This window comes from Pangasianodon hypophthalmus, chromosome 4 (genome assembly GCF_027358585.1).
Source record: "Pangasianodon hypophthalmus isolate fPanHyp1 chromosome 4, fPanHyp1.pri, whole genome shotgun sequence".
Lineage (NCBI taxonomy): Eukaryota > Metazoa > Chordata > Actinopteri > Siluriformes > Pangasiidae > Pangasianodon > Pangasianodon hypophthalmus.
In genome coordinates this window covers 23,207,761-23,230,011 of record NC_069713.1, presented here as the reverse complement: position 1 = coordinate 23,230,011, position 22,251 = coordinate 23,207,761, and the positions used below count along the sequence as shown (strand labels likewise).

Genomic DNA, 22,251 nt, shown 5'->3' with positions numbered 1-22,251 from the left:
GCTCTCTGATGTCCTGACATCTTGCTCTCTGTTGTCTTGGTTCTTGAGAATAGTATGTTCACCCTGTTGACCCTGCGATTCCATGTCCAGGAAGCCCAAGCCTTGTTCTTGGAATCCAAATTATTAAATGGATTAAATGCTTGGATTTATCTGTCCTGTTGGCATGCTTTCTGGTAAGCCAGTGTCTACATTTAGCTCTCTCTCTCATACAGCAGCAAAAGCTGGGACTTGTGTGTCCTCCTGATCCAGTGCTGGGTGGCCTGGCTTTGTTATTCATGGATGAGCGCTTCTGATCAGCACTCATTAGTGCCATTATAAGAATCCTTTTCACATGCTGTATAAGGCACCAGCGGCTGCTGTGTGTGGAGCTTCAGGGCGGTTCAGTCAGAAGAGACATGAGAAGAAGACTTTACCTCCCGTGATATTCTTAATGACCATCTTCTTCATGCCGATTATATGGCCGGCACATGAGTATGCCATTCTCGAGTGTATCCACTAGTCCTTCTCGCTCATGGTTTCTTGCATTAGTGCTCGGAGGCACTTTCTGCAGCTGGTCAGCTTTTAGTTTACGCCTCCCTCCATTCTTGTGTTTCTCTTTCTCTTTTTTGTGCTAAAGGACCTAGTGACCCCCAGCAGTGCTGGGCCTGACTCTCTCTGTCTCCCTCTCCCTTACCCTCTTTCTCTCCCTCTGTATTCCTTTTCACATGCAATAGGAGCTTTGCTGTGGCCTGTCATAGCATACTCATCTCTCTGTCAGTCTTCATTCTTGTGTTTCTCCTCCCTCTCGCTCTCTAGGTCACCCATGCACATTCTTTGATTCAGTTTTAAACCACGTAATCAATAGCCAACAATAGGCTTCAAGATTTACTAATTAAAATGAAATTAAAATGCTTCCATATAATTTTATGATTAGAACAGTTTTAGAGACTTTTGGTTATACTGAAATTGGGCATTTGAAGTGTTTGTTCTTCAAAAAAAAAAAAAAACACCAAATAGCATATAATTATATAATAAAGTCCTTTGTCTTGTAAATAGTTTCCTATCAGTGTGAAATTATATATTTTTAGGTCTAGATGTTTGTGAGTGTTTGAAAGTATGTTTATTCTAACTATCAAAACTATCAACTGAATCTTTTACAGTTGCAACACTCATCTAAGTCAGAGTATTGTAGCTCTAAGTGGCTTTTGTCTTTATGGAAATGGGGGCCATAAATAACAATGATTAACTGCTGACCACATACTGACCCTCAGGAGGCCAGAGCTTTTAGCTTATCAATAATTACATTATTGATGATGTTAATTATCTGGATAGAAAAAAACAATCTTTTGCCAAAAGACTTAATGATTCTCATATAGACAGCTATATTTAGAACTGCTGACCTGCTCTCCCAGATATCATATTGATTGCTAAAGTAAATTATTATGGTTCATCTGTTGGTGTTCAAAACCATTCAAACAGGCAATTTTGAGCAGTTTTTTAACATCTTTTATTGGCCACCAAAATGGCTTTCTCGTTAAGCTCAATGCTTAAGCATTTAGTGAAATTGCTTGTAGCTCATCTCTCTTCACGCAGGCACTCTGTGTGGGAATTGTTCACTGCATAATTGCTGATAAATGGCTGAACTTTGGGGAAGAACACACCACGGACTTATTAACATGTGGCGTCTTGCTTTCTGCCGTGAATTAGAACCTTTGCACAATTACGGACAGCCTTGCAGTGTAAATTTACACACAACACACACACTGGAAGAAAATCGATAAAATGATTTAGCATCTGCAGCATGGCTGAGGGACAATGAGCAAGTATTTAACCTCTCAGTGGCTCCGGGGCCCAGACAGATTTCTGTATTGTACACCCTTATTCCAAACCTACATTTCCTTCTAATCCATAATCATGATTACCTCTCTTTGGGCTTTCAACATCTTTCATTGATTGACAAGAGGTTATGTTTCAAAAAGTGTTATGTACAAACTTAGACCTATTTTCTGAGTCACTCATACATACTCAGTTTAGTGGAGCATTTTCTGTGTATTCAAGTTAAATTTGTGGGACATTCTTAATGATGCATATATCATTATGCACCAAATTTGACTTACTCTTTCTCTTTCTGCAGTTCTGCTGATGAGAAGTTTCGCTGGAACAACCAAGGTAGAGTAGTCATGTTCCTTGCTACCTTTAAATAACAAATCAGTGTATCCAACTCTTTATTTTTGTCTGATATTCTGATATGCCATAATAGAGTTCTCTACAACCTCATTAGTTGAAAGTTGTGTGTAACTAATCATTTGAGACTTAATGAATGCCATGTGCTAGATGAGGAAGTGGTTAGCATACTGCTTGGAGCTGAGTGCTGACAGCTGTCACCATCTGTCAGGGTCACATGACAGCTGAACTGTACTCATCAAACCAAAATACCGTCCCTTCTGAATGAATTGATTGGATTATAGCAGAAACTTTAGCCAAAGACAGCGCCTCCACTTTACAGCAAAACAAGGACACGGTCGAGATGTGGAGTATGCCAAGTGTGTGAATTATTTATGAGAGCAAGTGGGTGGTCAACTCCACACTGTTTTTAACTCTCAGCCAGGTACAGTGAAAGGAGCACATTAATCAGTGCAGTTAATCAGCAAAATAGCATGACTGATGGGAGCTAGTGTAGAGAATGTAATTACTGGAACAGGATCCTGTAATGGCTCTTCCTAGCAAGTATGTAATTGTACCCAGCCAATTTTTAGGAGCTAAAAATTCCAGTAACAAATAATATCTGCTAATATACTTTTTATACGGTCAAAACTTAAACCTCAATGGCTTGTTAAATTAAGGTTAAACAATGCTTTATTGATATGATTTTCTCAAATAAATAGTTGAATCATCAATATAAACATCTAAACAAGGAAATTATAAATATATGTATATACTACAAAATAAAATATACATTTAAAATTTTTGGATTGGAACTTTTGATAGCCATTGAATCCCCAAAGCCATTCATGAGTCCACATATAAAAACAACATAAATTTTGAGTTGTTTGGTATGTTTAAAAAATCATCAGTTTTATTGATGCCAGTAAGCCTGTAAAAACATAATATTGGCCAATTTGATCAGTCATCGATATATCAGTTGGGCCCTAGCTTGTAGCATACACTCTGAAATCTAAAAAAAAAAAAAAAAAATTGCTTTACTTTTACCTCAGTATATGTTTGGCCCTAAATTGCTGGCATAGATTCTTCTGTGGCAGTCTTGGCTGGTTTTCCTCCCTCTGTTGCAGTTCTGTAGATGAGCAGTTGCATCAGAAAGAGTGCTGAATTTTTCGTCTGCTTTTACATTTTGTTGATGTCCAGACCCAAAACCACAACCAATGTAATTCCTTTCTCTCGTCCTGTGCCTTTGTGCATAGACGGACAAAAGGACATAGAAGAAGAGCTCACCACTGGCCTGGAGCTGGTGGACTCCTGCATCAGATCCCTGCAAGAATCTGGCATTCTGGATTCCCAGGAGTTTGCAGCAGGTGAAAGTAAGAATTGTTCCTCCTCTGTAGTGATGTATGCAATGAGGAATGACACAGTAGTTAGTTACAGAGTAGAAGTGTGCACTTGGACTGGGATCCTGTGGGACCTGACGAAAAGTAGCAGGAGAAGGTGTTTTTTACTTTCTTGTGGACTAGAACAGGCGGTCAAATATGAAGTCTGTGCAACAAAGAAAGGCCATGTTCGTTAACACGAGTGTATATGGTGCTCTTGCAGCACTGTGTGATACATTTTTACTGCTTTATTTCATGCATCATCAGTAACTGCTTTATCCTGGTCAAGGTCATGGTGGTTTAAATTACTAATTTGTTTATATTTTGAGAAATAATACCAGATTGTCAGAAAATATTGAGCACAGGTGCAACCAATAATAATGGCAGGAGTAACCATTATTGGTCAAGAGTCTGAGGGATTGGGCAGGATTGGAAAAATTCCTTTCCAAAAAATGGGGTGGGTGGGACTAGGATTTAAAAAGTCACACCTCTAGTACAGGTTAAGTAGCTGTAGTGAGGCAGAGTTTTAGTAACAGCAGAGCAGCAGAGGTTGAGTAGCAGTAGTGAGGTAGAGCCTGAGTAGCATTAATGAGGTAGATGTTGAGGAGCAGTAGAGATTGAATAACAGTAGTGAGGTAGAAGTTGAGTAGCAGTAGTTAGGTAGGGGTTAATTAGCAGTAGCGAGTTAGAGGTTAAGTAGCAGTAGTGAGGTAGAGGTTGAGTGGCAGTAGGTAGGTAGAGGTTGAGTAGCAGTAGTTAGGTAGGGGTTGAGTGGCAGTAGGTAGGTAGAGGTTGAGTAGCAGTAGTTAGGTAGGGGTTGAGAAGCAGTAGTGAGGTAGAACTTGAGTGAGGTAGAGATTTAGTAGCAGTAGTTAAGTTAGGGTTGAGTGGCAATAGCGAGGTAGAGATTGAAGAGTATTAGTAGAAGAAAGGTAGAGGTTGAGTACCTTTAGTGAGGTAGAGGTTGAGTAGCAGTATTGAGGTAGAGGTTGAGTGGCAGTACTGAGGTAGAGGCTGAGTAGCAGTAGTGAGGTAGAGGTTGAGTAGCAGTACTGTGGTAGAGAGGGAGTAGCAGTATATAGGTAGAGGTTACGTAGCACTAGCGAGACAGAGTTTTAGTAACAGCAGTGCAGTAGAGGTTGAGTAGCAGTACTGAGGTAGTGCCTGAGTAGCATTGATGAGGAGCAGTAGTGTGGTAGAGAATGAGCAACAGTAGTGAGGTTGAGATTGAATAACAGTAGAGAGATTGAGTAGCAGTAGTTAGGTAGGGGTTAATTAGCAGTAGTGAGGTAGGGGTTGAGTGGCAGTAGTGAGGTAGAGGCTGAGTGGCAATAGTGAGGTAGGGGTTGAGTAGCAGTAGTGAGGTAGGGGTTGAGTAGCAGTAGTAAGGTAGGGGTTGAGTAGCAGTAGTGAGGTAGGGGTTGATTCGCATAGCAGTAATGAAGTAGAGGTTGAGTGCCAGTAGTGAGGTAGGGGTTGAGTAGCAGTAGTGAGGTAGAGTTTGATTAGCATAGCAGTAATGAGGTAGAGGTTGAGTGGCAGTAGTTAGGTAGAGGTTGAGTAGCAGTAAGTAGATAGGGGTTGATTCGCATAGCAGTAATGAGGTAGAGGTTGAGTAGCAGCAGTGAGGTAGAGATTGAGTAGTGTAGCAGTAATGAGGTACAGGTTGAGTGCCAGTAATGAGGTAGAGATTGAATAGCAGTACTGAGGTAGAGGTTGAGTAGCATTAGTGAGGTAGATGCATAGCAGTAGTGTGGGAGAGGTTGAGTGGCACTAGTAAGGTAGTGGTTGAGTAGCAGTAGTAAGATAGAGATTGAGTGGCAGTACTGAGGTAGTGGTTGAGTAGCAGTAGTGAGGTGGCTGCATGGCAGTAGTGAGGTAGAGGTTGAGTGGCAGTAGTGAGGTAGAGGTTGAGTGGCAGTAGTGAGGTAGAGGTTGAGTAGCAGTAGTGAGGTTACAACTGAGTAGTAGTAGTGAGATAGAGGTTGAGTAGCAGTAGTAAGGTAGTGGTTGAGTAGCAGTACTGAGGTTATAACTGAGTAGTAGTAGTGAGGTAGAGGTTGAGTGGCAGTAGTAAGGTAGTGGTTGAGTAGCAGTAGTGAGGTAGAGGTTGAGTGGCAGTGCTGAGGTAGAGGCTGAGTAGCAGTAGTGAGGTGGATGCATGGCAGTGGTGAGGTAGAGATTAAGTGGCAGTAGTGAGGTAGTGGTTGAGTAGCAGTAGTGAGGTAATAATTGAGTAGAAGTAGTGAGGTAGAGGTTGAGTGGCAGCGCTGAGGTAGAGGTTGAGTGGTGAGGTAGTAATTGAGTGGCAGTATTGAGGTAGAGATTGAGTGACAGAACAGCCAGCATACAAGACCACTGTCTGGCACCTGCAGAGCAGGTCCTATATTCACTTAGCTTTGCTAGGTTCATAATTTGTACTTATGGATAGATGTGCTTACAGAATTCCATTTGGAGTAAGAAGTGAATCTGAGTGATGGGGGTGAGAATTGAATCTGCCAGATGCAGGCACAGATAATGGAGGCTTGCAGGTGTTCGTCGCTCAGGGCCTGCTCCCTCTGCGGTTGCTATTCACCTCCTTTCACTGAGAGAATCCTCTGCCCTCTGCTGTATTCAGAGAATGTGGCACAGAGCGCTACCTGTTATGCCACATTATGAATGTCAATAGCTGCATGTGTGAATTGCAGCTCTTGACCGTAAGTGGGCTATGTCATTGCTCTCAGTTTGTGGCTTTTGTTCACGCCTACAAATTGGGGCACAAATAATGTCATTCCAAAGTAATCACATGAGCATTCATTGCACTGAAAAGATCAGGCTGATCTCATGTAAAACAGGCAGATGCATAAACAGCAGCATGAAGGATAGAAATTTTGGGAAGGTTCAGAAAAGCTTTCAAATGCTACTGCTTGATTGATAAAATATGACTGAGAAATTTTTTGCTAATTTTTGCTAGTGTTTGACCATAGGAGAGAACATGTATCTTTTCTTTATAAGTGTCAGTTATCTTTAACATCATGTATACATTATCAACACTTTGTTTTGCATGAGAATATAATTGGCCAGATGGTTATAAAAATAGTAACCCAATGAAATCTCGACTTTCTTATATCTGAAAATATGTCGAGCAGAACAGTGATAAAACCCCACAGAGACAAAACTGAGATAAGTCATGCTCGTTCACCAGTTACCTGGCTAAACACAGCTCTCTCAAATGCCATTCTATATGACAGGACCTGGGCGCAAATGGACTCTGAGATAGCGAGACGGCAGCCAAGGATTACACATTTATGAATCCTGAAGCTAACTCTGTAAAAGCTCCAGGGAGTGATCTTTATAGTGTCTGCAGTGGTTTTAATAGTAAAGCAAAGCCATTTTAAAAAAAAAACAAAAACAAAAAGCAACAGCTGACCAGTATTTTCAGGTCATTTGAAATGACCTAGTTGCCGTTTTCAGGTGTTTTTGAAGTGCACTATTAAAAGTGCCATGTTGTGTGATTGTTTGGTTCACTGAGATTTTGACGAGTGTGAACCTGCGAGTTATAATAAATGGGACAGACAACTCTCTGCTGACCAGTCTTTGTTTGCTTTGTCAGTAAAATTATTTTGTACATCCACACCCCTGTAAAACAGAAAGCCCTCTGTGGCACTGACTGGCACCTATCGTTTGTGAAGCATGCATTTCGTTAGAGCAGAAGCTTTTGTGTCAGAAATTGTGCCTCTAGATCAGCATGAGCTCTCAGAACCAGCCGAGCAGCTCAGCCTCCTTCTGTGTCTGAGAGGAAGAGGCGGATTGGCAAACGTGATTTCTGCTCCTGCTGGCCCCATTCTTCATGACATGAGCTCACTGACTCCTCCAGTCCTGATTAATTATACATGCCCACTACATCCATCTCCATTCCCGAACCTGGGAGGGAGAGGGCAGAGAGAGAGAGAGAGAGAGAGAGAGAGAGAGAGAATAAAAGAGTAAAAGAAAATAAAGAGAAGGAGGGTGGATAGTGATGGAGGGTGAAAAGGGAAACTAGTGATGGAGGGTGAGAAGGGAAAATAAGCAAGAAAACGTTATGCAGTGCAATGCATGATGAGGATGATGAGGAGGGAGCCTGAATATTTGTCAGGGAAAACGAACAAGAAAGCAAAGAAATCTGAGGTGGTCTTGGAGGAGCATTGCATTATAATTATACTGTATTGCTAAAGAATATAGGAACGTATATAGGAAATAAAGGATACATATTTCATACTTGTTTGTCTCCCCCACCCAGGAGCCGGCATCTTGTCCCAGAGTGCTTTACAGCTCAATAACCAGGAGGGCACCTTCCCCTATACTGCTGGTTACCATAGCAGCCAGACCCTGGCCCTGGGAGACCCAGCGACCTCCCAACCCCTAGCACGCGGTGCTCAGGTGGGAGGAGCCGTGCACAGCTACAATCAGGTAGGGCTAGGTTACTATTCCCTTTGGAAATCCAATACTACAATACTAGTTTACACTCCCAGTCATGGGACTCAGTGCTCCATTGGGTTGCCTCTGTAGGGTTCATTTTCAAAGTCAATTCAAATTGTAACGATTTAGCATTCAGCATCTGAATTAATTTGAATATTAATGGGCCTACCATTTAATGTCATAGCACTTTATTTTGATAGTCCACGTTAGATAGTCTACCTAAAACTGAAGTCAGCATCAATAGACCTGTCAGATGACTTTCATTAACAACACTATCAACAAATTCTCAACATGTTAATGGTTTGTGGTTGATGTTTAGTAGATAATTTGTACACACTCTATAGACGTATTGTCCTTGTGTACTTGCACCTTCTCTCCCATTTTCTTTGAATAGTCCAGTTTATGGTTGTCAGTGTTTAGTAATTAATGTATAGACTATTTCTCTTAGCGAAAACATGTAGGCCAGAATAACGTCAACTCAGACCTAGTGGATGGTGGACAGTTTAGGGAAAAAGCTCTATGGCTCCAATAAATAGCTAAAATTTTTATTATATATAGTACACCTTAAAATAACTACCATTAATATTTGAATAGTTGGATTAAATGTTCTTTAAACTAAATGTACTGAGGGGGCCCATGGAATCTTTTTTCTTACAGTAAAGGGGTGCCTGGCTATAAGTTTGAGAACCACAGAGATCACAGAAAGTAGAAAATGTAGTACATTTATCATAAGATTGAATATTCCATGTGTTTTTATTTACTCACTGTAGTATTTTTGTTGATGTCTATGCTGGCACTTGCTACCACTGAACTCACAAAATTTCCCAAGAATTCTAGCAAACTACAAACCACGTCACATGACTGATCACAAGACCAATAAGCAGCATATTCCTGTTCAAAGTAACTGGGTTTCTAAACAAACACAACTCCTTTAACACAATTATTTCTCACCTCATCTTTATGAAGTCTTGCTCCATTTGCTGTTTTGTCATTGATGCTACTAAACCTTGTATTCCTATGTTTTGCCATTCTGGTTTTGACTTATCCTCATTCTAGTTGCTTTTCCTAGTTCATTACGTTTGTAGATTGCCTGACACTTCGCCTGCTTTCCGGTTTTGAATAGCTACCTGAGATTCATATACAAATCTTCAAATTGCCTTCATGCAGGCATTATTTATAGTTAAGCTCATTCAAGACACAAGCTGAATTCCAAATTCTTATTCATTATGCTTACCAGATACACCACAGGGTATAAAATAATAGCACTGTGAACTTACATAGTACATTATATGCTCAAATAAAACCCTTTACAATTTCAGTATATAGAACCTTTTCGCTAAATCAAGTGACAATGGCCATTTAGGCAAAAAAAAGTTAAGGATTTTGTTCCTTTGAATATGCAAATATAAAAATTCAGATAGAATTTGAATCGGGAAATTGTTCCTGGCAGGTCTAATACTGTGGATTTGATTGAGCTCATTATCTAATTATAAAGGCCTTTATAAGAGCTGCAAAATCACAAAACGCCAGCTTCTGTCTTACACTTGTGGCAATGCAAAGCCCCTGTGTGCTGTCTTGTATGTTGCACCATGGTCCTAGAGACATGGTATTTCATCCCACTGTATACATCTACATTAAACTATATTAAACTTTGATATATTTGACACATAAAAATCCAGTCAAAGTTTACTGATGAGTGCAGTGCCTAGTTGTGATGGGTGTTCAGACAAATTTTGTTAGTTACTAAATCACAGTGGTCATGTGTTTAGTAAATGAATAATTATATTTTTCAGAAAATGAAAATGATGTTTATATGTGTTATAGGCATATTTCTTTAGTAGTGCTCATGAAGCTAGTTAAATGACTATGATTTACATAGGATGATTAGCCTATAGTATTTCTTGGTATTATATAATGAAAGAAAAAACAATGCAATGCTTGTTTGGAACACTTAGCTTCTTCAGCTTGGCTTTCTGTGCTGGGCATTAATTTGAAATTGACGACCACAAAGCACTTAACAGTTTCATACTTTGGACTTCACTCAATGTGGCTTCAGGCAAAAGAGCAACGAAGTGGTAGAAAAGCTGGTCTAGCAAAGGCCTCTGTGAAAGGGGTACATATGCATGGTGTAACTTGACCAAACTTGGTGATCTTTTTTTTATTTATTAGGAGTGTAGACCATATTAAGTTAACGTTTTCTTTTTCTTTTTTTTTTGTTTAAATAAAAAAAAAAGAAAATAAATATTCATTTATCATGAATCATACCCATCAGTAGTGCATAAGGATTTAGAGCACACCAGTGTAACCCATTGTTTCTTACTGTTCACTCTGCTAGGTGACATCTAGCCGTGCAGCCCAGCTGGTGGGCAGTGACCCCGGCGCACATGCCCAGTCCCGAGACTCACTGGCACAGAGCCATGGCAGTGCTTTCCACTTGCCTGACACTCAGCCTTCAGTCTATTACTCATGTGCCACCCTGCCAGCCCAGCGTGTGAGCTCTCCGCTCTCCATGCAGGCCCTGGGCTCACCCTCCAAACTCCAGAGGCTTGGCTCAGCCTCGGATATGCCCAGCTACGCCACTCTGCAGCGGGTATCCTCACCCAAGCAGTCACCCAGTCGCCTAGCCAAATCCTACAGCACCAGCTCGCCCATTAACATGGCGGCTGGAGGGGCAGCGGCCGCCTCACCTGGGCAGGGCAACGCCACGGTCTCCTCCCCCCTCCACCAGCTCAGCTCAGTTGTGGGCAGCTACGCCACACTGTCACCTGCCAAACGTTTGCTGCACTCCTCCGACCAGTACAAGATATCCCATGAGCTCTATGCCAACGCTACCCTGCAGAGGCCTGGCAGTCTTGCAGGTGCGCACTATACTAAACCTGTCTTGCGCTACACACACACACACACCCCCTCACACACACAATCTAACATATGTTACAAATTATATATTGATTTTATGTGCATTATTATGCAATTTATCATTCACTGTATGTACAGTTTACTCCTTTATATACAGTGTGTGTAGTTACAGTATCAGGAGATGGTATAAATATTTAAGTTAAATTGATACCTGCCAACTCCGTAATACATTTATGCTGCACTGCAAACACAGTGCTTAAGGTTAGCTTTCAATTTATATGTATATTGTGGCGTAGTTATTCTTGCTTTGATGCCATATGATGATTACATGATGCATGCTGGTTTGCGTGTATGTTGTGTCCAGGCTCCAGGGGCTCTTACAGCAGTCAGCACAGCCACCTGGGCACCGAGCTGCGCCCCCTGCAGTCTCCTGAGCACCACATTGATCCCATCTACGAGGACAGGGTCTATCAGAAAGCACCACTGAGGAACTTCACCCAGGGTCAGGGTAAGACAGCACACGACAGTCTTCCACTTTTCAGTTTTGCTTATTTTTATGCAAATGTGATCGTTTTGAGCATGTCAAATGAATTCCATGCTGGGTTTCAGTTTTTCTTTTTAAACAGAAATCCTTTTCACACCACAGGTAGTGACAGGTAGTGTTTGAAGCTGCCTGAGCAACAACTACAAATAAACTGACTTCATTACTTGAACGACAACATATTGTGCAAGATGTTTTCAGTCACAGTTTAGATGTTTTTTTCAAGACTGTTAAGCTGTTACATATGAATTTACCGCTTGTAAGTACTTAGCATAATTGTCATTTAGTTTTTAGGCCTATTTCCAGCGCACAAATTTTGGCATTTCATCGATTAGTCAGATGCAACCGTTACAGTATCGTCTTGATAATGTTTCTACCAGCACGTAAACACTTCAGTAGTAGCAACTTTCAACTGAGGTTTCTTTTCAAAAGTTCTTTTTCTGGTGAATTTATGAGGCAACATCAGTTTTAAAACAGCAGTTTAATATTTCAGATAAATGTTTTATTTGTGTTCACAGTAAAATCACAGTTTTGCTTGATTTTTTACTTCCTGTCTGTCATCCAAGTTAAATAGCTTTCTGTTCACCTTTTGATGCCCTGTGTAACGTACAACATAATGGATCTGAATGCGCTACATACTGCCGTCATTCATAGTGTTTGGACTGTAATGATATGGCATATTGTATCGTTCGAGATGAGGCTCTTTATGTGATACGTCTGTGTATTAATCAATACATTCAACAGGCTGCATAATAAAGTAGGCTGTTCATCATAAAATACCACTTATATTACACGAGGTGTAATAAACCTTAAACTTAATCAAGCCCACACACCCTCCTCTGAAAACAAAGCTTCCTCTTTATGTCGGGAGGCTGAAGGTTCAATCAAGGTTTTTAAAAAATGCTTTTCCTAAACACGCTGTTTTTCACAAGCCAATATGCTAGCATACTAGCTAGTACTAAAACCACACATACTCTCTCTCTCTCTGCTTTAAGACAGCATTCCCTGACTGATTCAACCAGGTTAAAGAAATAACTACAGTGATAGGGAAGTTCATAGCTGCTTGCTAGTGGAGGACACATGACTGTGTAGCTCAGTTGGAGCTTTTAAAAGCTGGGTGACATGTGGAGTACAACTAGCTAACAGCAGAATAGGAGAAGTACATGCTTCAAATACGCCCCCTTTATGTGCAGTTTTTTAGGTTTTTTTAGGTGAGACCTGCCAACCCTGCACACCAGCACACATTAGCTCTCTTGGCCAGAGAGCTCATATTTAATTAGCCATGTATATTTTTGTTGCATTCTAATTCTAACTTTTGAATCAACTGAAAATGGATACCTAACTACACATGTTCAGGCAATGCTTGTTTTTGTATTGAAAATGTGTTGTATCGAGATATCACTATAATGTCTTGTATTGAATTTGAATTTTGTACGTTGTTACACCCCTGCATAGTGTATAATGACATTTGAGATTCAGGGACAGATGCACAGCTTCTTGTATATGTATATATATTTTTTGTGATAAAGTTAGCTTTCAAACTCCTTTGTATTTTCACTGAGCCCTGAAAAGTGTGTTTGCACCTATTCTTGTGCCCCAGCTCCATCCTCCCCTGGCGTCGAGCCCATCCCCCTGCAGCGCACAGGCAGCCAGAACGCCACAGGCACCTTTCCCCGCTCCAATTATGCTGCCGCACCTGACTACGCCAACCCATATCGCACGCTGCAGTTCTGCCCCTCAACCGACTCACCCTACAGCAAATCAGGCCCTGCACTGCCGCCCGAGGCCACGTTGGTCAGGTCACCCTCTGTGGACAGCATCCAAAAGGACCCCAGGTGAGCAGAAGCCCCATTTCACATTCAGCCATTGACTGAATAGAGATCAAATGGCCTTGGCAATATTGTTGAACACATACACACACACGGACAGACACACACACAATATTAATGAAATGCTGAACAGCACGAGTTAGAGCACAACTCACTTATTAATTAATTTTCCAACTGCCTTGAGGTCACCCTGTCATCAAATGTCATAACCGCACAATGCATACTTACTTGCTTTGGTGGTAAGCATGATTGAGATGAAAGTCAGTTAGTTAGTAAACATGATTGTTTCTGTTCTCCTTATTGCTATGATGTACATTACTGGTTTGTAAGAGCTGCAAGGCCACTGATAAATACCTAAGCATTATATCATGGGGTGCAAGCTATAGTGGGGTTGTGGGGTTCTTTTCTGTTGTTTTGCCTTGACCTTGTTTGTTTTGCCGGTTTCTTGTCATCTCTTTTGTTTACCTTTCATGTTTAAGTTTTTCTCTCGTGTCTACGCACTGCCAGTGGAGTGGAACCCGAATGGCGTGTGATGCATTGTATTTATTGACTGCAGCCAAAGCCACAACATGCACTTTTAATTTAATACTTTTGGAACCTTTCATCAAGACTTATATTTAGATACCTCTGTGCATAGAAGTGTGGGTGCATATATGTGTATATATAGGAAAGGTAGATGCCACATTATCACCTCTTTCATACTTCAACACTTCTGCCGCGTAAGGAAGGGCGACAACTGATCATACATCAGTTCAAGTCTATGGAGAGCAGTCAACTGCAACTCGCTTTATGTTCAACTACAGTCTGCAAAATCATACATTTCTGCATGATGCAGGTAGTGAAAATGTAAATATATCTGCACCTCCAATAATATGAGTCTTAGAAAAGTAGTGGGATGTAGCTAATGTAGTGAGTAGAACAAAGAGTCATTATAAACCAAGTCTTAATTAATTACTACTATTGATACTTTTAAATCTACTACATAATTATTAAAATAGCTACACTCTAATAACTATAATGGTAGCTTTTTAAGAGTGGGGAAACTATATTGCAAAAATGTCATTAAGGCAGCTAATAGACCTTTTTCATACCTCCGTGGTACGAATGAAGAAGCCGGCTGTTTCACCAGACAACAGATGTTTAATTTGTCCATTCAAATCGAGAGGGTATAGTCCCATGTTTTTGGTGTTTACAGCCAGTGGTTTTTGAATAGTCCGAGTCTTTGAAATGCTGGTTACAGACGTACATGTTGCCTCTTGAAATCTTAAAATGCTCACCTCATCCCAGTGAATAGCACTAAGCCATTTCTTTCTCACAAGAACACTGGTGGGAAATGAGTCAAAGCTCAAATATGGATGCTTGCTTGAATTATTTGTGCATTTAGGGACGCTGCAGTGATTGCGAGCTGTATTTGCTGCCCTTGTTCACTGTCTCACTGGAAGTTTGGAGCACTACTATTTCCACATTAGTAACACCGAAGTATGGAAAAAGGTCTATGGTACACAGAATACTCTTAGCTTTAATTGTGATTAAAATGCACTTTTCTTCCTCTCACTAACGTTTACGGTCCAGCTGCATAATAATTAAATTTCAGTAGAGTTGGGGTTTTTTCCAACATATCCTGGGGCCCCCGCACTGTGTGCCTTGCATGTCCCTCCCCTACACAACTGGTAAAAACAAATTGCTTTGAGGTGTTTGTGATTCTTGCATCCAAATGTTGCACAGTGTGTTTCAGCATTATTATTATTTTTTTAGTTTTTTTTTTTTTTGCTAAAATCTCCATGGAAACTTTGAATTCATTTCAGCTTGATGGAGTCAGTTTGGAAAGTCATCTCCGCCAACATTGAACGTGTCAGGGTTAGCCCAATACGGCATCTAGGTTTCCTGTATCTTTAGATGTTTAGGTGTGTTAAAAAGCGGGTCAAACATTTAACTACATATATTCAGTAGAGCACATACACTTTATTTTTATTGTTTATCTTTATTAGGGACATCTATATTAACCCTACACTCACTGGCAGTTTTATCTATGTGAGTGCATTTTGTATACAGTTACTGACTGTAGTTTATCTGTTGCTATACACATTGCAAAGTTGTTGGAAAGGGACCACCACAGGACCACCAGGTATTACTGAGGTAGTGGATTATTCTCAGCAAAGCAGTAACACTGGAATGGTAGTGTGTGTGGCGCTGGTGTATCAGGCATAGCAGAACTAAGGATATAGGTAAAAGATGGTGTACGCAATTAGATTTGAAATCATGACACACCTGTCATACCTACCTCCATCAAGCATGCTGTAGGGGTTCCCACATAGCAACACCCAGAACTACAAATGACCATCCACTGTACTAATGAGATCTTCATTGTATAAGAGCGCTTTTTAAACACGAAACCTGATAGTGCATGTCCAAAGCCAACTGTGTGCAAGTGTGTAATGTGTTTCCGCTATGGGGAAAAAAAGAAAGTTAAAATCAATACGTTCTTTTTTTTTTTTTTTTTTAAATGTCAAACCCCTTTGTGCTAGCCACCTACCCTTTCTCTTTTTTCTCTCTCTCTGCCTGTCTCCTGATAGGTACGACCCTGAATTCCTTGTCTGGAATCAAAATCAAGCCGAACAAAGAATGACAAAGTAATGCAGCTTTTATTTTACATTCTCCTTTTCATCTCTCTTCTCTACTTTAACCTATTATATAACAGACACATTGTTAGAGCACACCATTGCATGTGAAAAAAAAAACGATTTTTAGCTAAAACGTTGAGCTTTTCGGAGCACTTTTATAGATGCAGCATAGATTTGAATCCCTCCAGTGTGTCCTCAGCATTTTGAGTAAGCTAAGAGGTCTGTTTCTCTATTCCATCTAATAATTCTGATTAATGTCAGTAGATCAGAATTAGTAGACTAAAGTAAGGTTTTATGGATGGTGTCTTGGATCATGTGATGAGTTTGTCTTTTTTTGCCACAAAACATCACATTGCAATCACGTCATCTTGTTCTCCATTGTTTCTTACCATTTCATATTTTGGCATAATTATTTTTTTTTACGAAGTTACAGTAATTAAGGACCTGTCTATTATGTTGGAAATCTAATAAATCTGTCCAATCACATACAGCAGAAAGAATAGTCATCTGGTTGTGGGTTGGAGTTTGTGATGTTGTTTCTTTATAGTTTTAAATTTATATAAAACATTTGCAATGACCTTTACTGTTTGAGCAAATCTTGTGTGTAGAATGCAGTTGTATTCTGTAATTCTTTATTTAGTACTCTGCTAAACATGTCATGTTTCAAAGGTCAAGTGACATATAATGCCTGTACATTTCATAGAAAAGAGAAATATACCATTCTCTTTTAAAAAAAAAAATTCAGAAAACTTTCAGATTTCTGTAAAATATGCAGTTGTATGTTTCATGGAAGAAACGTTGCCCTGCTCATCCATCATTGCATGTATGTTGTGGGTTCAGAGCAGCATGGCATTGAAAGCTATGCCCTCAGAGTTGATGGCCGGATGGAGGCTCTGCCTGAGCACTTAACTTGCATAGCTGCCCTGTGGCGCTGTTCACACGTGTGAACTAAATTGCCCATGGTGTGAGTTTCTCTATCTTTTAAAGAGGGGTCAGGAGAGGGTCAGACCTTTACAAAACATTAGAATCACGTCTTCTCCTGCCAGCTGTTAGAGTCACAGCGATACAGCCTAAGTGTTTGTTACTCCTGGAAGAGTTACAGTACAGTATGTTGGCATCCAATTTGAGTTATGGTATGGAGGCTGTGCGATAGAAATACAAATATTAATACAAATACATATATTGCACTTGTGATATGCAGAAGTCAGTACTGAAATGTCAGTTTTATTGCTGTACTCTGTAATATATACATTTCCTGTACATAGAAATCTTAAGCACTAAATAGTGTAGGAAGGTTGTGCAATAAACTGGCAGAGTCACCAGAGAAGACCAGTCACATGCTCATTAGCGTGCTTGTTTCAACACTGTGCTCACTTCAACAGCTAAACCACAAGGCACAGCTTCAGCAATTACATGGACTGATAAGCTCTCTCCTGTTTACCATGTTAAGTGTATTCAGCGTGTCGCTCAGCATGACAGATCACCCCAAGCTAGTTGTACATTTGTACGACATACAAATATTTTGTTTCCGTCAATCCGCCATCAAGTGCGTAGTAAATTTTCAGTACATGCACTCATGGCTCGGAATGAAATGACAAACCAGATGTCAGCGCTATTTACCGAGAGAGAGAAAAGAGCAAAAATTCACAAATCATTGCCTCAGTGATTCAGCTGTCTATATGCCTTTTATATCCAGAAAAGGCATGTCTGAGTGGGACGATGATTCATCTAAACATTTTTTTTGGTCTTTTCTTTACCCATCTTGGTGTCTTTCAGCATTTTTCCATCATCCAGGCTTCATCACAGCTTTTGCACCCCCTGTGAGTCCTTCCGTCCGGGCTGCCTCTGATGTACATAGACGGTGTCCTTTGCAAAATATCGCTCCATTAGCTCCATTTCTAATCATCATATTCAGTCAGGCATCTTCCAGGCATGCATAATTTATGATGCTTTTATTTGTCTATTTTTTTTTTCTTTCCCTCATGCAACACAACAGTCAGTGGTCCATGAGAAGCTCAGCCGCACCCTGCCGGAGCCCCACGGGGCTGTTTAGGATGACGGGATGCAGTTTGGCAGTGGGTATTGTGGTGTTAATGGTTTGGCCATGGGGCTTAAAGATACGCTCACCTGACTGAACCAGGACAAAGGCCTGAAACAAAGAGCTGTCACAAACAGGAGAGTTAGTCTCAGCCCAGTAGCTAGCCAAATGTTTCATTAGTTTATGCTGAGGGATTTCTGCCTTCAGGCCTGCCTGGCCTACTGTTGCACAGGTCCTCTCTCTCTCTCCCTCTGTATTGTCTGTCTCTCTCTGTATCTAATCAGCTGCTTTAATAAGAAACTGTTCTTAATTCAAAATATGCTGATAAGAAGACTTCTTTGTAATTTGGTCATAATTCAGCCAAGGCCAGGATAATTGTAATCTCAGTCTGGGAGGCTGAAAGGATGTGACGCAAGTCTTCTGGTGCGCAGGCAGTCTGCTACCTTATCTGTTGGGAGGTGAGGTAATGGGAGTAGCTTCTGCCCTCACACAGAACACTTACACATCTGACCACAAGAGAATGAAATCAGCGAGCCTGTAATGAAAAAGTGGTGGGTCCTCTGTAGCGTGAAGACACCATTTCTCAGCCAAAGTGGTCCCTGGCCTCCAAAGAGGAATGCCATCATGGTGGGTCTGTGTTCCCACATGACATTTGATTATTCATGCATGGTTCATCTTTCCTTTCCAGCCAGTAGCAGAGCCTGCATTGGTGGTGCTGTGAATAGAGGCATTTAAGGCATTTATGGTAGAGAGAAAGAGTAAGAGAGTACAAGAGAGAAACAGAGAGTAGTCTTGCATCACCTTTCTGATTTCATGTTATGTGTGTGTCTCTCTATTTGGCTCCTCTGCTTGAGAATGACTCAGCAGTCTGCTTTATAATATCAGACAGAGAATACAGCTAGGCTTTGTCTATTTTGTCTTAAACAAGTCACAATCTAAAGATTCTAAAGCACAGTTCCAGAAACACAGTTATATGTATATATTTTATTTTAAACCATTATATGTCTGAACCACTTTAACTCTTCCAGCTTTGTTATCTTCCATTGTTATCCCTACAATCATGTCTATGGGAAGAAAATCACCTAAGATGATGATGATCATGATGATGATGATGATGATGATGATTACTCTGGCTTGTAACCTTTAGAATTGGAAGAAAAAGAAAAAGGTCAGTAATAATGAGGGAGCCATTGTGAAAGATCTTGTGTCTCCCATAATATATAATATACAATCGGACATGAAAGTCATAGAGAAGTGATGGTGCCTGGTTGAAATGAATGCTTGGCTTGTTCCTTAAATGAATATAGTAGTGTAATGCAAGGTAGATCAAACATTTGGGTTTTATTGAAAAAAAAAGTACAGTTCATTCAAATAGTCGGTTTACATAGCTTGTTTTCAGAGCATTTATTGAGAAAATAATTAACCTGAAATTGTCTCATGGACCACAGTAGTACTGATCTCTGTCTGGAGACCATCTGGTATTTTGTTCTCTATTTTCTACTCTAGATCATTTGACTCATTTGATGTAACTAGGTCACAGTGTGATTGGGTACTTTATCAGCAGGTCAATTGCCAATCTTTTAACTACTACTGGGCCTGTGTGCCACACTGCAGCTTAAAAATGCCAGGATATATAGTCAAAACTGTCCATTGTATCTCAGCTGTTACATCCAGCCTAGATGGGCACAGTGATTTGATGCAAGCAAGTGCACTGAATCCTGGATCCCAAAAATAAAATGATCATTTATACGCTCTGTTGCAGTTGAACTTTAAAGAAGTTTGGAATTTACCTGACACCAGAGTGCACACTGCTGCAGTAGGCTTCAGAATGAAATATTGCCCATGTGCTGATTAGATTGTGGACATACACTGCAAAATATAGCAAAAATATTGTATTTTGTAGAGTTTGTAGCTAGAAACCATGACCATCAGTGTGGTCTGATTCTGTTGTTAAATGGGTGTTAAGATGAACTCCAAGCTAACTGAAGGCTAATGAAATAATAATAATAATAATAATAATAATAATAATAATGACTTTTTTAATTATTATTTTAAAATATTATCATTTTAAAATACATTTAATTGCTTAATGCTTAATTAATAGTTGTTAAAAAAATAATCAATAATCTCCTGCAACCCCATCCCCGTCCAAGTGGGGTTGCAACCCTTTAAACAAACATTCGGTTAAAGTGTGTTTGTGCCACCTACTCTGCCATGCTGTCATGCCTCCGTCAGGTTGTATACAATATCTTCACTAAGAGAGCATGCAGCACTCCTCTCAGGTCAGAATACTGGCTGCTTAACACAGTGTGTGATCCTGTGTACATGATTCAGAGCAGCACTGCAGGGTCTCAGCCCTGATTTACATCGCTCTTTATAGCCAAGGGCGGAGTATATAGAGTACAGCAGGAGAGAGAAGTAAATTCCACATGTATTTTTTTGACCTGGTCCCAATAGATCATTTGTCGTTTATGGCTGCAGTTGAGCACTCCGTTATTTTGTTAGATGGCAGTGAAATGGAATGTATAACACTAGAGCTCTCCCAGGGCTCCTGTTAGCTGCTGGTCCATCTTAGGGTTTTCCAGCAACCTCACAGCCTCTGAATCAAACCTGACATCACTCTTTCTTTTTCTGTGATCTGTCTATAGCATGACCCATGCCAGTTTTTGCTCTCCACTGGTTCTCCCTTTCATTCTTTTGCCTTCTCTTGCTCTCTTTCTATCAGTGCTGTCCAGATTTCTGCACGTTCACTCATATTATTTAAATTGCAACCCCTGAGTTGACCGGTTTTGACACGAGAGAGGCGGTTCACTTGGTGTTTATGAGCAGAGCAGTAAGAAGGACAGAGAGAGAATGAAAAACACAAGAAAGGAAAGATGCCCTGGCCTGTTGGTATACAGCATGTGTGTTTCTCTTAGCAGATGTCAGAATAGCATGCTGCCGTTGTCTTTGCAGATTGCAGTCTGTTCCTGTTAGAGTGGTACAGCATAAGCAGCATTCTGTGCTGCATCGTTAGTGCCCCGTGCATGAAGCACCAGTCAGAGGCTCAGCCACCTCCAGGCTGCTGTGGGAAATGATAAGGCTAGAGTGGAGCAATCATACAGGCTAGAGCAATCACCGGTGATGGAGGTTGTCTTTGCTGGGAGGATGTTATACCGTGAATAAATTTTTCTCCAGAGAGAACAAGTGGCCGATCACGAGTGTTGTCTGGCATATTTCAGTTACTCATGTCTTATTTCTGTCTTTGATTGTGTTTCCCAAAACCATTCTACTCCATGTTCACAGCTTAATTGGTTTTGTTGCTTAAAACCATTCCCTTATCAGTTTGTTTGGCATTTCTTTTTAAAGAGCTGTGCAGTTCACAAAGGAAAGCTAGAGGCGGATGCAGACACCTAGCTAGCAGCTAAAGGTTCCTTGAGATGCAGAAGAGAGGAAAAGATTGTTCTTGCTGTGTATTTATTAAAAGAGAAATGTGCTGTTACTTTCTGTCACAGTAATGTTTTGTGTGACTGGCGCAGAGCTCTTAATATTATTGCTGTGCTTTAATGATGTGGGATTCCTCCACATGGTGTAGACTGTGTGTTTGTGTGTGTGTGTGTTCCTCTCCAGAGAGTTTGGCTGGAGGGATCCTGAGCTGCCTGAAGTGATCCAAATGCTACAACACCAGTTCCCATCTGTGCAGTCTAATGCTGCAGCCTACCTGCAGCATCTGTGCTTCGGAGACAATAAGATCAAATCAGAGGTAAAGCACCACCCACATACGCCAGACAGCATGCTATGATTTCCTCTTAGTTTCAGAAATTTCAGGACAACTGACTGTATTATGTGATCAATTTAAATATTATTTGACAGGGAAGCTGCTGCCATATGAGGCCTGAAATTCACATATTACATGGACTAGTGTATTGGTTAGCAATGCGCTTTGCCTCTCATTTGGGTTTTCTTCAAATTGCCAATTGTCATTTGATTAGATATATAGTAGCTACATGATGTGGTAGTGTGTGTGGTGTTAGTACAAGTATATCAGCCACAGCAGTCTGTAAAAACGTGGTATGATACACTTGGAGCAGAATGCTCTGAGGATATAAAAACACTCCCACAGATAAACAGACGCAGATTGAATTAGATAAATAAATGGTCACATAGAAAAACTGTAGTAGTAGTAGTTTGTTTTGTTCCGCCGTTTGCTGCAGATACGAAGACAGGGGGGCATCCAGCTACTGGTAGACCTGTTGGATCACCGGATGAGCGATGTGCACCGTAGCGCTTGTGGTGCTCTGAGGAACTTGGTCTATGGCAAAGCCAATGATGATAACAAGATCGCACTGAAGAACTGCGGGGGCATCCCAGCCCTGGTGCGCCTTCTTCGCAAAACCACAGATGTGGAGATCAGAGAACTGCTCACAGG

The 22,251-nt window shown here is 40.7% G+C and overlaps 1 protein-coding gene across 9 annotated transcripts in view; it reads left to right on the top strand.

The window, feature by feature from the left end:
• ctnnd2b (catenin (cadherin-associated protein), delta 2b) overlaps positions 1-22,251 on the top strand; it is an 81,072-nt gene that overhangs the window by 38,991 nt on the left and 19,830 nt on the right. For 4 of the 9 annotated variants that reach the window (XM_026936866.3, XM_026936865.3, XM_053233045.1 and 1 more), the window contains 9 exons: positions 2,114-2,148; positions 3,399-3,515; positions 7,780-7,949; positions 10,294-10,816; positions 11,179-11,322; positions 12,956-13,190; positions 15,758-15,814; positions 21,453-21,585; positions 22,037-22,250. In XM_026936866.3, coding sequence (XP_026792667.1) covers positions 2,114-2,148; positions 3,399-3,515; positions 7,780-7,949; positions 10,294-10,816; positions 11,179-11,322; positions 12,956-13,190; positions 15,758-15,814; positions 21,453-21,585; positions 22,037-22,250 — 1,628 coding nt within the window. The remainder of the gene's footprint in view (positions 1-2,113; positions 2,149-3,398; positions 3,516-7,779; positions 7,950-10,293; positions 10,817-11,178; positions 11,323-12,955; positions 13,191-15,757; positions 15,815-21,452; positions 21,586-22,036; position 22,251) is intronic. The other 5 variants (XM_026936869.3, XM_053233048.1, XM_053233047.1 and 2 more) reach the window with 2 other exon arrangements.